Below are 17,547 nucleotides of genomic sequence, written 5' to 3'. Positions count from 1 at the left end.
GCAGCAGTTAAAATTCGCTCAAGCCCAGATCTATTTGGTTGTTTTTTTCCACCCTGAGAGCTGTTCTTATGGTGTGTTTGGTTGGTAGGTGGCTGTGCTTACGGGTATTGTAGTAGGTGTCATGGAAACCACACACAAAAAAAGGCTTATTTTGGAGGTTCACTGTCGATAGTAACACAGCCTTATTTCACCCCACTAGATAACAGAAGGGGTGAAATGAAAAAAAACTCTCATTCAAACAGAATTCAGCTCATATATTTTACACAAATAATCTTACGATAATGATTTGGAAAGTCTTAGCACTATTACATTGCAAACATCTTTATAAAAAAATAAATGAAAACACACATTCAGAGCAAGATGAAATCCTCCTTTAAACAAGTGTGCAATTATATCCCATTAGAGTTTGCACCACTGCCATATCCGTTCCATCCATCCATCTATCCATTCATCCAACCAACCAACCCCTCCTCCCATAGAACAAATGGAGCCCCTCCCATTCAAGTAGCGACAAAATACACTTCTTAATTCACCCGCATACATCCACCAATCCGTCCTTTTGTCCAGCCGATCCAACCTTATTAATCTCCATCCCTTTGGTTCTATCCTGCCGTCTCCACCCGACCATTTCATCCCTCCATTCACTGCAAACAGAAGACATACAGTATCTGAAGTGAAACAGGATGAATATTAAGTGGGTAACAGTTGGACCAGGCCAGTCCACTACTGTAAATATGTTTTTTTCTTTATTTTCTCTCTCCCCTCTCTGGTTCTCTCAATCAGGCCTCTCCATGCAGCTCCATGATGATAAAGAGCGCTGTGAGCTCCATCAGCCATGCAGATGAGTCCTGCTTCCTTTACCTTAATTAGACCTCCCAGGGGACTCTGCAGCATCAGCATCAGCCTCGCCATCACACCACAGCGATACTTTTCATGAACACTGACATGGGTGCAGCGGCTCAGGCTGTATACAGAAGAGGATTTAAAAGCAGTCATTACGGGGAAATGTTCCCATGGTATTCAGGGCTGCTCACTTAAACATCATGCAGAGAAGTGGCTCTCTGCAGCAGGAACAGGAACTACAATCCAGCTGAAAGAGGATAAATGAAAGGTGTATGATTCATGAAAACCAGTATCTGAGACTTATGGAGTTCAGCCAGCTTGAGCTGCAACCATAAGTTCATTGATTGGTTAGTTGGTGGACTAACTCAATAATCTTTAACACATCTGTTAATTCATTTATTAGGTTAGGTTTTTTTTAATTAGATTTTGTTGACCAAAAATTGAGTTAAATTCTGGACTAACAAAACAAACCATCATCCCATGTTATGACTATTGATAATGTAGAAATGTTCAATCTATTGATCTACAAGACAATTGATACATCTTTATTTATTGATTAAACAACTTGGTTTCCTGCATTTCATGTATTTTCATTATCACTTTTCCCCGCACACTTTGTTGACGATGTTAAAGAAAAGTATTTCAACTGTAAGATGTTCATTCAAAGATACATCATTTAAGGTGTTATTTATATATAAAAAAGTTTAATACCTTTGCTTGAACTCTACAAAAAATAACTCTGCAATTAAATGTTATCTATTATAAAAATAAAACTAACGTTTATTAAATTAATCAATTCATACATGGACTATAAACAACCAATTACAATCCAAAAGCTCTCAATTTCATGTCAAAAGTTGCATTTTGTGATGACCAATCCAATCCACATCTATCTATCATGTTAAAGTTAAGTTTATTGTCAAATGTAAATAAAAAGTACAAATCTCCAGGTTTCGAGAAGCTGAACGGTCAGAATGAGTTTATCAATGATTATCAAAGACTAGTCACAACTATATGTTTAATCAGATAATGATAAATCAATCAAACCTTTTAAATCTTTAAACAAAAAAAAATTGACGAAGTGATTTGTATCATTAGGGTATTTACAAAAACAAAACACTGTTTTGATATCTACAAAAACCAAACTTCCAAATCTACGTGTTATCACTTATTGATATCAAAAATGTGTCACACATGACAAAACATACACGTCGTAAATCAAAGTTGAAACATAAAGCTGTTTCCCCTCCTTAGTGCACACCTTCGTCTCCGTCCCCTTTAAACGGGGAGGTGCTCCGGTGCTCACCCCCAGCCCGGGGCTCCTCGCTGCGCAGCAGGAGGGGGAGAGAGGGAGAGCGGGCTGACTGAGAGCGGACGCGTCGGAAACCTCCCCGGAGGGGCCCCGTGTAATTCGATGCATGCTGTTAAAGCTTAGAGTATATTGTCTTCCCTTTTGCTTATGAAGCCTCCACCCACCGGCCCACCCTACATTTAGCGGATCATGTGACTCGGGGTAAGTCATTTGCAAGTACAACAGTTCTCTGTGCGCTCCCATTCATTTCCTGAGAACTGCCTGAGCCGAGCAGCTGAGAGGCAGAAGGGGAGGGAGCACTCACATACACTCACTCACACACACACACACACACACACACATACACAAACACGCACACATACATACAGGCTAGAGTGAGAGGAGAGGGAGAGGAGGAGAGGAGACAGAGAGGGAAACAGTCTCCTGATCTCCACGGCTCTGCAGCTTCTGACAAGGTCTGTGCTTTTATTTATTTCTTTTGTGTGTGAATGTGTCCGTCCTGTTCCTGTGCTGGCTCGCTGCTGTGGGCTTCATTTGTCACATTGCTGGGGCTTTATGCTTGTCTTCGCAGCGTCTCGTTCAGCTGTCATTTCTCTGTCAAGGCAGATGACAGCTCTGATCACCTATGGCATTGTGTTTGGTGTCTTGTCAGTGTGCGTGTGTGGGGGGAAACAAGAGACCCTGCATGCTGTTGGCTGGACATGAGACACCTTTTCCCCCAATTGTAGATTCATAAGCTGTCATAAAAAGTGATTGTACTGTAAATGAGCAGCAGCATCTTCACTTTACAGTTGTGAAACATTCTCAAGTGTCACTTATTTACCTCTGAAGAAACTTTAGAAACCGATAACTTTGGCAGAATGTGTAGAAGAAGAAAAGTGTTTGTGGGAAATAAAAGAGTGTGAACTGAGGCTGCAGCAAACTCTCTTTCGCTGGAAAAAAAGTTTGCAGCTTGCCAGAGTTTCGTGCATGCCTTAAGAGAATTGTGTGCGTGAAAGTGTGTGTGTGCGTTTGTGTGAAGAAATTGTAGTGTGTGAGACAGGCTTGTTTGCCTACTGTAGCAGCTTAGAGAGGCTGTTAGCAATGGGTTAAACATTAGGAGGCTCGGGTAGCGGAGGAAGGACACTAGGGGGGAGGTGTGTGTGTTTGTGTGTGTGCGTGTGTGGGAGTGTTGCAGGGGTGGTGTCTTGGATGTCATCGGCAGCGCTCTCACTTGCAGGGTAATAGTCATTGGTATTGATGGGTGGCTGTCAGAGAGGCAGAGAGCCACCAGGTTGGGGAGAGTGGCCGGGGGCTGGCCCTTGGCTGTTATTTTCAATTACAGGGGACCCAGGCAGAGCTGACAGCAAAGGCATTTGTACATCCAGCAAAGGGGGGAGGAGGAAGAGGAGGGGGGAGTGTTGGCGAAGAGGAGGGGTAGGATTGGGAGTGAGATGGGGAGATGAGACTCTGGCCCCTGCTCCTGGGTTTGATGTGGAAACTGAGCACTGACCTCTGTGACTTTACCCCCGCGTTGTAGAGGGGCCCTGCCTCGCCTGTAAATGTGTGGCGGCTGGAGGGTGTGTGTTTGTGTGTTTTTAAGTGGGGATCTCATCCACAGTAAAAAAAAAAAAAGAAGAAGAAAAAAACGAATGTTTAAAGGAGAAGGGGGCGGGTTGGGTCATGTGTGTGCGGATGGGACCCCCTGCAGCTCTTGGATGTTCAGCGGGTGAGATTAGTGCCCGTTTAAACTCTCACTTAAATCCATTTACAAAGGCGCCTTCTGCATGAATTAGCAGGGAAATATAACCTCACATTGAGAGAGGACTCTGTAGCTGCACTTTTGTGAGCAGAGAAGAAGAACTGTTTTGGAGTGCTGTAATTTGAAACTTGCAAATATTGACTTGCATTGCCGACCAAATCATTCCAAGAAGCCAATATAATATCACTTTTTTTGGGTGCAAAAACTATACAGGTGTTTTTTGTTTTATTTTTTTTCTCCTGTCGAGCACCAATTTCTAGGGACCACAGAGTTGTTTGTCAGCTCAGGGATTTTACATTGTATGTTTCTTCCTTGTTCAAATTATATTTGACAGAAAACAAAAGCCACAAAAACAATCTTTATGTGACAACTCGAAAATAGATGACTCTCGAGCTTTGAAGGTTATTTACAATGTGTTTATAACGCAACGTTAGTTTAGTACTGAGAGGACATAACAGCTTGAACCAGCAGAAGACTGAACTAACAACTTAACTGAAAACAGTCTGAATAAGAGCTGAGTGGCGCGATCACAGATAGAGCTTTCAAACTTGCAGACTTTCTGTCACTTTGATTCCTTCGACAGCCCAACAACCCATCCCCAGACACGGTCCATGGTTTTATGATACAGATCAGTGCAGGTGGGGGGACTCAATTAAAAAGCCAATCACCATCGGATAGACCCTATCTGTCCGTCAACAGCGCTCTGGCCTGCACATTTAATTGCAAGACAGGATTCCCCAACTAAAGGCATCATCTGTCTGCCAAAGATCACAACACACAAATTGGGTGTGTGTTGACAGATGGAATCTTTCAGGAAGAAGTTGCTGTGGATCTTACAATATGAAATCTCACTGTCTTACTCAGCCAGATGTGAAATTCCCTGTATTACCCCTAATCAGCTGGGTTAACTGCTGGCATATTGACGGACTGCTGTAGCATTGATCCCGGTGGGTGTTATGGAGTGTATCGTCATCGATTGCAGATAGACTGCAGTGCACTGTAAGACTGGATTCATTTGGGTCCTCCAGCTGTAAGCCGAGGCCAGAGAGGCAGATTATAGAGGCTTGGTATGCCTTAGGTGCATTGTGGGATATGATGTGGCCTCCTTCCTCAGAAATTGCATTGTGTGAAACCCAGATTTTCCGCCACAGGAAGCTGCCATCATGCAAAGACTCTAAAAATCAATCACAATAACATAGCTTGTAAAGTCAATAGAACAATAAGGTCATAGATTAAGAGGGTTAACCCCCCCGAAAATAAATAAATTGTTGTATCCCAAATCAGTAACTTGTTCTATACTACATCTCTTTATATGGTGCTCAATACAGAGGACTGTTCATAATGAGCTAATGGAAAGAAAAAAAAACCTTCCTGCACTATTCAGGTTATTTTTTCCATGACGTTAATTGCATCATTGCATTTGCAAGATTCTATTAAGTGCTAGGGGTCAATAGTTTTTACTCATCATTTGATCATGAATGCCACAACATGACTAATCAGCTATAGTGATTTGTATGTGATTTCAGATGCAGTGTAACATTCATTGGCATCCCTAAATACACTGGGTTCTTTTGATTTTTATATCTATGAACAATCTAATGATGCTTAAAATACTACAACTCGATATTGTTTTGAAAATTTGGCATTTTGGCAGAAAACCAGCTAGTCAGTAAACATAAAAAACATCTGTACGCCTAACAATTTTGTTGAAAATCTTTACGTAAATTCATTAACAACCTTTATGAATTACAGTAGAAGAAAACAATTAATTTGTTAAAATCCTAATTCCAATTGGGTAACAAACATTATTTGTCAGAGATAGGGCAGTTGTTGGTGATGGCTGTGAGCTGAACTCCCCGTGCTGTTATTTCACCATGTCAGAAGATGACAAAATGTTCTCTCCCTTTGAGATTTCTCTTGTGGATTCAGCCTTTGACCCCCTTGTCCAACCCACGTTTGTTGACCAAAAATTGAGTTAAGGGTGTACTTTGAGTGCTAGAGCAAGTGTGTTCTGTGACTGAAAGAGAGAGAAGGGTGGAGAGAGAGAGAGCCCGGAAAGTATTGTGCAACAACAAATGACGCTGAGGTTGATAGTCTAAATAGTGAACTCAAACAAAAAGAATGAATGCAGCATGGGTGCTTATAGGACTGTAAAACATCAATGTGAGAATCTTGCATTTGTGTAACATATGGATACTTGAAGCCTCTCAATTGGAGTGTTATTTCTGAGAGAAAGAGGTTTTCTTAAACCAAAAGACAGACTAAAATGAGGTAGAATTTAGGTTCTCTGACCGAACCATTGATCCAGTTTTTTTCTCATAATGACACCATCTCCACAGCAGCACACTCAGTACTTACTGGAAATGAGTCATTTAGCAGCGCTTGCCCCCAGACTCTGATTTAAGGTTGCTCGACATGTTTCCATGGCAAGGATGGAAAGGCATGTCAGTGGAAGGGCCTGTCTATCTGTGGTGATGTTTCCCCTATCAACCTAGTGTGTATTTAACTTTAGCCAAATATGGTCGCCGAACAGGAGGAAAAGAAGGAAAGGAAGGAAGCCAAGAAAAAGAGGTTCGAAGAGCATTTAAAGTCAGCGTTTTTAAGTATTTTGGACCCTTTTTGAGATGGTTTTACAGCAAGAGTTTCCCTTTATAGAAACGTAAGAAGGCTGTTGCATTAGTTCACTTTATTCACAGAGAGGCTATATTCCTCCAACTTGATACTTTAGTTGGGATGCAAAAATGCCAAAATATTATCTTACTGAGTTTCAGCTTTGCAAATTGTAGAAACATGGGAGGTATCTGACAAGTTGCTATCATTTCGATGCTTTTCTTTTGATCAACATTGAAAATTGGAAGGGCTATGTCTTTAGGTTAATGTAATGAATTTGCTAACTTAAGAAAACATTTCACAAATTCTTAGCTAACATGCTCTGTGATTGAGTTGCATTTTTAGCCACCTAACAGTGATATTAACTTTTAATATTACATTTATGGTGTAGCGTTTGACAGGGAAGCTTACATTTCTAGCTAATGGAAATGTAAGCTAGCTGTAACTTACAGTATGATAAACTATACATCATTTGACTGCTCATATTAGCTCCTGTGAGCTATCAATCAATCAATTATCTAGTTTTTTAGAGTCAACAACACGTTAGCATCCAACTATTTCCTTGCTGACATGACTATAGTTTTACATGCATCAACAGTGAAATCATTATTCCCTGGCTAATGGTAAAGTTAGCCAGCTCATAATTCTAGTCAACTGAGACCAAGTTAGCTGTAAAAGTTGGACAAAATATTAGCTACCATTACAGTTAGACAATACCTAATGTAAGCAAACCATTTCCTTGCTGATATTCCAGTTTAATGGTGAACAGTACAATAAGGTGTAATTTCCAGCTATTAGTAATGTTAGCAAGCGAACAGGGATGTGAGTGAATAAATGCTAAAATCTAATGTAAGACACTGTCTTCTGTTTCATGGCATGTCGTATAATAAATATGGTGGGCTTTAAAAACAAAAAAAAGAAGAAAAAAAAAAAAGGTAATATAACCCTGCAGTGGTGTTGGACAAGACATTTATTTCTTATTATTTCACACTTGGAATACAGCAGTAGAGGATTAAAAGCATTTGAGTGTTCGAACCTGAGTGTGAAGTCAGAGGAAAATGGCTGTTGTTGATGCTTTTACAAGACCTATGTAAGGATGCTGCAAAGATTACTGTGAACCTCGTTTCCAGTTGTGCTTTAGGTCAGCTATTAGAAGAGGAAATTATTCAAACATGTGGAATCCATTTGGGGTGCCTGTGGCATTCCACAGTCTTTTTGGACTTGAGCAAAACTGATTGTGGGTTCATGCTATGGACCATAACTCCTCTCAATTAGCTGCTTCAACCAGGTATCACCACAGGACGGCATGACAGCATGAGTTGAAAAAGAGAGGAAAAACAATCGAAGTGAAGGCGTGAGTAGATGAGTAATAGAGGTAAACACAGCTGCTGGCTTTTATTGAGTGGCGTTGGAGAGCTGGAATGGGTCAAACTGAGGGGAAAATCTTGTGAGCGAAAATAACCGCACAAGCGCACATTTGATGTAACAAGTGTCAGTGTGTCGGAATGTTTAGCTTGGTCTGTTATAGTCTTTTTCCATGTGCAGAGAGCTGGGGTGGATTATGTTGTGTCAGCAAAAAGTAGGGTTAGATAGGGTAGGCTGCATCAAGAGGACTCTGCAGGACTCTTAAGTGCAATGCATGTGTGTTTTTGTGTATATTCGTGCAGGCAGAGCTGTGTGTGTCATAGATGGAGAGTGAGGGAAAAAAAGGGCACTGGGAGACGATTGGTTTTAGCGTTTGGGCTGCTATTATTTCTGTCTGACTTGTTTACATTAGATACTGTAGATGAGTCAGTGTATTGGTGCTTCTGCATTGTCCAGTTATTGTAAAACATCTAGGTCGATCTTTCAGAGTGCATATGAGTGCACATGTGCCGTGATGCATTTAGTCAGACAAGCTATTGTGAGTAGTACGTACACAGTGCATATGCTGGGGGAAGGGGGATCACTCACATGCACATTCAGACATACATGTTGTAACACAAATCCACACACATAAAAGCCTAGGGGGATAAGAGGCAGTAGCAAAGAATCCCCCATTAGGGCAGGAGTGTACTGTCATCCCTCGGGGAGTGGAAGGAGAGAGAGAGAGAGAGAGTATGTGGGTGGTAGTGATGGTGGTGGGAGGGAAAAGGATGCAGGTTATTGTTAGGATGCAAATCTAATGCATCCCACCTCTCTGTAAGGGCAAGAAATGGGAACAGAGTTTCTCTCTGACCTTCTACAGGAGATCGTGTGGAGCAGTGGTAACCATTTGCACGGGGTGATATGACTGCTCATACCTTCACAATATATTCTCATGGTGTTCAATACACATGTAACACAAACTGTCTGTGATATTTTGATTTGTAGCTTTCAAGGAGTGTCAAAGAAAATCATCACAGGTTTTAAATTATTTTATTTACTCTCTAGTCTGTTCAGGACAGTGCCCACAATGCAGCTGTGTCCGTTTGATTTAGCAGCCTGGTCACCTCAACCTCAGACTGGGGCACCAAGAGTAAATAAGAGACCTGAACGGAGTCACTGAGTGCATTTTTTTTATTGATTCACTAAAGCTAACCTCTTTCTCTCTATCACCCTCCCTCTTTCTCAGGCACACATACAGTGCAGTGTGTAAACTACTCCATAGACAAGGGCTTAATTATAATAATAGACAAATTGAAATGAATAATACAGGCTCTTTCACACTGTAGGAGTAGTTCAGAGTGCTTCAAGATAAGGCAAAGAAACAGGAGAATAAAGATTAAACAGGCAAATTAAAACATGAGGATGTGATAAATCATATATTCAAGCTTTTCATTAAATCACATTTTATAATTTGAACAGAAACATATTCAGCAATAAACACAATTTAAAACATGTGCATGAAATAGAATAATAACAAACCAGTCTTATCTTTTCTTGTACCCTGTATTCCTGTTTAACCTAATAGAGTATAGGGCACAAATGGCCCATGCCTTCACACTATTTGGATAAGAAGGACATCTGCTAATGTGTAATTTACGGTTAAATTGTGTTACTTTGCGGTCACTGTCAGGTAATTAGAATGAGATAATGTTGTTTGTGAAAACTTTGTCATGGCAAAGAACAACATTTCTGCTCTGTAGGATTTATTCTGGATTTCGGAGTACAGAGTCATATATATTACTGATGTATCAAAATAAAAGTAAATATTAGCTAATATCCATTCGGCTTGCAAAACAAAACTCATTTTATTACTATAAACACTTTGCTAAAAGAAGCCTGAATTGCAGTGTATAAGGAAAAGGCATAAACAATGCTAATGGGCTAAGAGGAAACAAAAGTTTGGGAACCACTGTTTTAATCTAGTGAATTTCTGCCAAAGGTCAAAATGGCAGAGTTTAAAGACGTCTTTGGTGTACAGATAGAGGTTACCATGTAACAAGTATACGATAAGCATGAGCTCTAAAGACTTAAAAACAGTCCATAAACATTACTTTGAGAACATCTTTGTTCACAATTAAACACATTTATTGCACATTGGCGATATCTCATGTCATGCTGGCTGACAATAGACATGCAAAGAACATTCCTGAAGGGTTGTGCCAATTACACCACTGTCAAGTTTAAATCTTGGTTTGCACAGCTCCTCCTCCCCCTCCTTTGGTACAAGTGAGGTTTTTGTGTCAGAGGCTATTTTAGATGCACAGCCACTGACCCTACTGCATTTACAAAGGTGTGTGCGCTTGTGTGTGTTTGTGTGTGTGTGAAGGGTGTTCTTGAGAGGTCAGATGATTATGTTGTAGCAGCGAAACTTCATATTCACTTTAGAGCTCATGGCGCCTTTTTGTGTCGTTTATTTGTGGTTCCATAGTGCAGCCCTCGCACTGAATATTTAACTTATTCTTTCTCACGATTACATCAAAATGATCTTCAATTGGACATAAACTGTCTCAAACGGTGTCGCAAATTGCTTTGACTTGTAAGCCGACGCTCACTTGAGTAATGCCACCTCACTTTAATGCTGTCACGGTCACAGCTTGTTTAGCTGTTTCTCTGCTGCATTTGAGGCACATGATGCAAGAGGATGTCAGACTCTTCTGTTTACCTCTCTGTGGAAGTGTGTGTGTGTGTTTATGTGTGTCTTTTCTTGAGTGTGTGCGTGCACACTGTAGGTGTGTGTGGGTGGCTGTTTGTGTTGAATGGGCATCTTTATTCTCCTTTCATGAGCGGAGCTGCAATATTCAGACACAGAGTTGAGTGTGAGCGTTGTTTTAATCTAAGACAAATATGGTTCATTGTGGGTGCAGACAGAGGTCATAAGGTTTGTGTGTGTGGTATAGCCAGATTGTGGAACACAGCAGGGGCTCAGGAAGTCAGCTTTTTAGAAGAAGTGCGTCTGACACACAGACGGAGACGCAGACAAACCAGACAGCCACCGACTCTTCTTTTTCGCTTTGAGTGTTTCCTCTCAGAATAAGCAGCTTCTTCATTTCCCACAGTTTCACAAGACATGCACAGAGACAGAGGTGGTGCTGCTGGTGGAGGTGGGGAGCTTTTGCAAAGTGAAAAGTGTCACAAACAAGGCTCTATACTTTAACTCTTTAAATATGTATGTTTGACATAAGTTCCTTGTTGTTGAAAGGGTTGATCTTTTTTTGCTCATTCGTACATTTTTGAAGGATACAAGAGTCAGATCTGCTTGAAGTAGACTTTTAGACACTTACATTTAACTCTTAAATGCCTAGATTTGAGAAATGTTTTAAGTGCTTTATTTAAATGTAAACATTGTCATTGTTGTTGTGTGATGTTTGCCTAATATTTGAGCACATAAATGTTTATCTCATGTCTGGTAATGTCTAATAGCCTAGTAACCACTAATGTCACTGGGCAATATAACAAAATAATACAACACAAGAAATTCAAGGTCACGCAAAGACAAATCTTCACCACTACAAGAGGAACAGAAAAACGAAAAATGATAAAACAGCATTGACAAATTCAGTGTCACACCAAAAGTAAATAATGTGTGCGTGTGTGTGTGTGCTCCAGAAGGCAGTGGACTTGGGCCGCATCCGGCGACCTCATCCCGACAGGATTACTGACACAGGATCCCCCCTTGCCCCTGGCAGAAATAGCAAAGACCCAAGGGCAATCCAGAAAAATATGGGAACTTCCGTGGGCTTGTGTGCTAATGTGTGTGGTTTCTTCGTGGGCTGTGTTCACAGACTATTTAGTTTTTGTTCCTGTTGTAGAATTGACTGTATGTTATGCTGAAGGTAAAACATTTAAAGCAGAATTTCTTTTTACAAGATGTTATGTAACTAGGTAATTTTGCAGGAACAAATTGGATTTCACATAATTAATTAGGCGTAATGCACCTTTATTTTTGCATTAAATGAGGTGCTTTCCACTTGGTAAAAAAGATAGATAGATAGATAGATAGATAGATAGATAGATAGATAGATAGATAGATAGATAGATAGATAGATAGATAGATAGATAGATAGATAGATAGATAGATAGATAGATAGATGGGAAATTCACACAAAAGTGTTTGTCTGTAATCTGTAAAGAGTTGCTACAATGTTTCTGGTTTCAAAACTGTGTCAAAAGTCTTATTCTCATAGTTTTCTGAATGACCAGTTGCAATGGATCTTAATTAACTATTCTGTCCAAAAGATCAACGCTCACCCTTTGCTACATGTATCTCCATTCAGCCTACTTATTCTGAGCATCTTTAACTTTTCTCTTCGACAATTCTCCTCCTAGTCTTTTGCTTATATAAATGCTCATTGTTTTCTATATAAGACATTTTTTGACAAGTATTCTTTTTGATGACACCCTCCCTCACTGAAAGAAGAAGAACAACCACTAAAGCAATGTAGCGTGGATAATTTTGCTGCTGGTGACGGGCTCTTCATGTAAAATGATCCTTTTATTGTGTGTTTATCCTTCTGCAAACTTCATGTCATCAAGAAACAGAAGCATTGACATGATTTTTAAATCGCTGGCTACATGTGTGAGTGCAGCAGGGAGCCCAGACTTTCATGAACGCCACATCAAATGAAGCACAAGCGAAGCCTGGAAAGTATCAGACAGACAGATAGGGGATGACATTCAGTTTAAATTGATGTGACCTGATAAGCTCCCCATATTGGGCTGTATGTCCCAGAGATGAAAACGTCCAACACAGGAGAAGTGTGTTCTGTCTAATAATAGCCGTGTTCATGAAGAAAGCTGTTTTTCTCTCTGAGGGACTGATTTATTTCCCAGTGGAAAAAGACCAGGGTGTTTTGAGGTAAAGTGCATCAGTTGAGTGCATCTCTAAGGGGTTTTTAACCCTAAAGGGAACTTTTTATCAAAGGGATGTGAATATAATCTGTGGTTTGATGCCATTGTGCTTGTGGGGGGGGGTTTCTATGAACAGGGAGGTAGCAGCACTTTTGCTCTCTTGAGCCCTGTTCAAAAATGTCCCAGAAGCATCTGAAAGACTTTGCTGGGTGCTCCTGCCAAGGAAAACACGGATTATGAAATGGAAATTCTGAGACCATTCACATAGTGCCAGGAATGATAAGAAACAAAAAAAAAAAAAAAAAAAAGACTAAGTCAATCTCAGTACATTTAGCAGTGAACACTAAGGGAGAGCACATCCCCACCTTGTAAAAAAAAGCATAAGACCCAACAAGCAGCATCTACACTGTTTACCTGCTCTGTACTTTTTAGAGATCAGAAGGTCTTCAGAGGGAAACTCCACCGATTTCATACATATAGGTCAGTTGACTCATCATATAGAGAGCCAATCTGTGAAACAGTTGTTTCTACTGTGGCACTGAAGAGCCATTTTCCAAAACAGATTTAACATGCCTTGATAATGTTTTAAAAGGTTAAAGGCACAAAGTCCTTTTTAAAAGAAAAAAAAAAAGTCTTTAAATGTTTTTTCTCTGATGAGATATATATATATATATATATATATATATATATATATATATATATATAAATGGTCTCCTTTTTCATGAATGCAAAGATCTTCTCTTGTCTATGAAGCATGAGAAACTAAATATGTATGGTGTGGGAGAACAGAATAATGGTCTTTCTTATTATTTTAATCAAATTAAGAAATGTACACATTTCTATGGCATACTATTCAGATTTAAAGTAAAACAAATCAAGTCAATAATTCACATTCTGATATAGTCTTAACTGGTCATTTATACGTTTTGGCATTTTAGGTCAGCATAGACCTTTGAACACATCGAGTTCTGATATTTTCCTGAGTGCTGTAACTCTGGAAGTCAAAGCTCTGCAGGGAACTATCTGAATGGGCGCTCAAGATGTGAATGAGGCAAAGAAGATGAGGTCATGAGCAGACAGTTTAACACGAAGCAGACTGAGATCGAAAAAAATCAGCTGTGATTCAGCTGCGGCTCTATTGTGTCTGCACTACTAGCAAACAACATAAACATATACCACACCCTTGAGTTTCTTGGATCTACAAGAGTCAATGTGGCACTTTTCTGAAAAGACTTTTCTTTTTTTACCTGTCCGAGGAGTCTGCACTGAATGCAGTAAGGTTTTTTTTTTGGTAAAAGCTGCTGCACTGTGTGACTCAAAAGAGAGGAAGTGGAGGAGTAGGCTGGTGAACGAGCAGTTGTAGGCTGTTTATCAGGCCAATGTGTCACTTCGGGGTGTCCAGGGGCACAGAAAAGGGAAGTGAGTCTCGGGCAAAAAGGCTGGCGGCACAAAATAAAGGCAAAACACAGGAAATGCTCTTGTCATGTCACCTACAGCTGTTTATTAAATGAAGCAGCACTTTCAGCCTCTTCTTTTTTGTTTTTTTCCAAGTGGCAGCTTTTTAAACATTAGTTTTTTTTGTCTCGTCTTCCTTCTTTCTTTCCTGTCTTTAGTGGAGGACTATGGGAAGAGGCGGGGTGGAGGGTGTCTGTTGGCATTCTTGCACCGTGTGCTTTGCGCTCGACCGGGCCTTGGCTTGCATCCATATCCCCTCTCTACTCTCTCTCGCTTCTCTGACTCCTGCACCCCCCCTCCCCCCCATCTCAACCTCTTCAACTCCCCTTGGTTGCCTCCCCACCCGCTGCTCCTGCCAGCAACTCTTCGCTCTTTAACAAACCCCCCCCCCCCCCCCCCACCCTCCACCCCACACGCTCTCACTTACTCACTCCTCTTGCTATCACCTTCCCTTAAAACTTCCTCATGTATCTCCCATAATTCATTGCCTCCCCTCCTCCCTTTCCTGTTCCCTTCACTTCCTTTCCCCCTCACCCTCTCCCAGCCCGTGGCAGCAGGTCCAGCCTTTGTGACACAGATGCACACAATTGCTCTGGGCGCTCAACATGGGAATGAAGCCTTGGTGGGGCCCTCTGTTGCCGTGTGTTTCAGGGTGTGTGCAGAGGAGAGAGAGACGAGAGAAAGTAGCACTTACAGATTCTGAATCTTGTTTGGTGAAGCTTAACTTTCACTTTAACACACAATGACTAATTAACTTACACGCACAGCACATGTTAGAAAAAGCTTAATCAGAAGTAAGACAGAAAGCAGCTCTCACTGATTGGTTTTGCAGGTCTGTTTGATTTTTCGTCTTGGGAAATGTAGGGTCTATAATGAGTGTGAGTGTGTGTTTAAACATCTGCAGAACACATCTGCGCTTTTATTGTTACAAAAAATAAACATGTGCAGTATCATACAAGACGTGAAAGGGGAAAAAAAAAGTAAATGTCTTCAAGTTTAGTATGCTTGCTGCTGGATACATGGGAAATGTATTCACAATGTTTAACCAATCACATGAAGCATCAGCTAGCTATCAGCGATGCTATTAGTTGTTTTGTTTGTGAGACTTAAGTGGTGACTGCAGGCTTAGTGCAATAGAAAATTACAGCTCATTTTGGATTTATTTTAGAGTCGGGATGGATGAAATGTTAAAGGTACTGTGCAACAGAAATACATCCATTTATCCAAACTTGAGGTTTGTCATTGCTGTTGCTGTTCGCTATACATAAATCCAGGATATAAAAAAAGAATTTCGAGACATGGGACAATAGGTGGGTCCCCAGACTGTGAATAATGTTGTAACGCATCACAGGCTTTCCCCTTATTGTCAGGTCCAGAGCTTTGTCCTGTTAATTAATCCAGCCAGTCCTCTCCAGCTTTTTTCTTTATCCCTCCTCTCCAGCTTTTTGCTATCACCTCCATCAGCGCACAGACACTGGACCTGAGGTCATCTGTGTGGCTATGTGGTGGGAGTTTCAGGTCATACTGTGAAATGCATTAACAGGCGCACCAATAAGCACAAAGGAAAATAGCAAAGCGAGAAGCAGACAATGAAATATGTAATTTTTCAGCATTATTTTGTATCATGACTGGCACCAATCTTCACCTGCTACTTTAACCTCTTTTTTTTTATTCTGTGGATTTTGTTGGGGACAGGAGGGGTGGATTGGGGGCATGTTAGAGAGAAATGAGATGCCTCAACACTCCACTGCCCTCCTTTCTCCATCCAACTCCCCCACACACCTGGGATGGCCATTTCATTTCAGAGTGCAGCAAATGGAAAGGTGATCTTAATCTACCCTGTTTCCCTCTAACCCTCCTCTCCTCTCCTCACCCCCTCCTCTCTCCATCTCCCTCACACCAAGCCTCACCTCATACCGCTGACGGACAGCACACTGCTGGCTGCTGGAGCCTGCACACCAAATTTAGTGATAGAGGACACAGAGTTTACATTGGTTTACTAGCATGGAATAATTCTCTTCATTTCAAACTTAATCTATTTGCGTCGTGCCTCCCTAACTGGCAGTCGTGATCCTTTCATGGGAGCAGTTGACAGTCGACTCCTGTCAAGGCTTTTCAACATGACCTCTTCGACACGCAGTGCCCCTCTGTTAGCTCATTACTCAGGTTTATCTCACTGCTGCTAGCTCTTTTGCCATTACAATCACTAGCAGAGGTATGCACTGTGCTATTGATTTCCTATGAGCAAGCTTCTGCAGGCCAGTTCATTAGGAAGGTGATCACAAATGACTGGATTATCTGGACTGAAGGCACACAGGGAAAGATTGTGGATTCTTAGAAATGTACAATACGTGTTTGATCAAACACAAATAGGTTCTGATGAATGCCCCTTAAAAGACATTGTCACTCTTGAATAAGGTATTATAAGATGCTTCATAAAACCCCCAAACAAACATATAGATAACAATATAATAATGTTGATACTTTATTTGTCGAGACAGGTGCACAAAGTCCTTACCAAAAGCAATGGACAATCACAGTTACAGATACTGAAACAGTAAAAATTCAGTCAGGCAGTTCAAACAAAAGGCAAATGAAAGTAAAAACGTTAAAACAGGAGAGTTAAAATCTGCACGCAGGAGTGATGATAAATGATCTGTCAGCTAAAAAGGCCAGTCTGTAAAAATAAGTTTTAAGGCTGGCTTTAAAAGCAGAAACGGAGTCATCTGAACAGATGGAAAGTGAAAGACTGTTCCAGAGCTGAGGTGGCATGACACAACATCAAAAAGAGTAAAATATGCTGATGTAGCAAAACAAAAAATATAAGTTAACATTTTTAGTGAAGTAAGGAGTTTATTTAAAACTCAAACGTATCTGTGAAAAAGTATGAACATAAATATCTAAGATTATTTCAAGAATTAAATGATGAAATAAAACCCCAACATAAGAGATGATAACAAAACTTACAAAAATAGAAATTCAGGCTAAACAAAACTAGCTTACATGATTTAGCCGTCTGTTATCGGTACATTTAAGTTTAGGTTTAGCAAAAGAGATAATAAAATGCCTTAAAAAAAAGGTCTGAAGTTAATTTTTAAAATGATAAAAAGGACTTTTTATTCTAACGTCAGACAGATGGTCATCTTGAGGAAAAACAAAACCCTCACTTTGTTTGCCCCTCTCTGTGCACTTGCCTCTCCTTCCTCTTCTCCTCGACTCATGGCTCGAGGCTGGACTGAGGCTGCAGCTCCACCCGCACAGCCGTTGCCATGGCAACCCTATCTGGGCCTACCAAAGACCTGAAGCCGAAGGACATCCTGGACAACAACAC

General features: G+C 40.7%; 1 protein-coding gene across 1 annotated transcript in view; it reads left to right on the top strand.

Moving 5' to 3' along the window:
* Window positions 1-2,161: 2,161 nt before the first annotated feature.
* Window positions 2,162-17,547, top strand: part of klf12b (Kruppel like factor 12b) — a 44,859-nt gene continuing 29,473 nt past the window's right edge. The window contains 2 exon segments of the mRNA XM_079357328.1: window positions 2,162-2,293; window positions 2,295-2,356. Coding sequence (XP_079213454.1) covers window positions 2,262-2,293; window positions 2,295-2,356 — 94 coding nt within the window. The 5' untranslated portion in view covers window positions 2,162-2,261.

The sequence above is a fragment of the Symphodus melops genome (assembly GCF_947650265.1).
Source record: "Symphodus melops genome assembly, chromosome: 12".
NCBI lineage: Eukaryota > Metazoa > Chordata > Actinopteri > Labriformes > Labridae > Symphodus > Symphodus melops.
The sequence above is the reverse complement of the archived record's forward strand: the minus strand, read 5'-3'. Positions and strand labels throughout refer to the sequence as shown.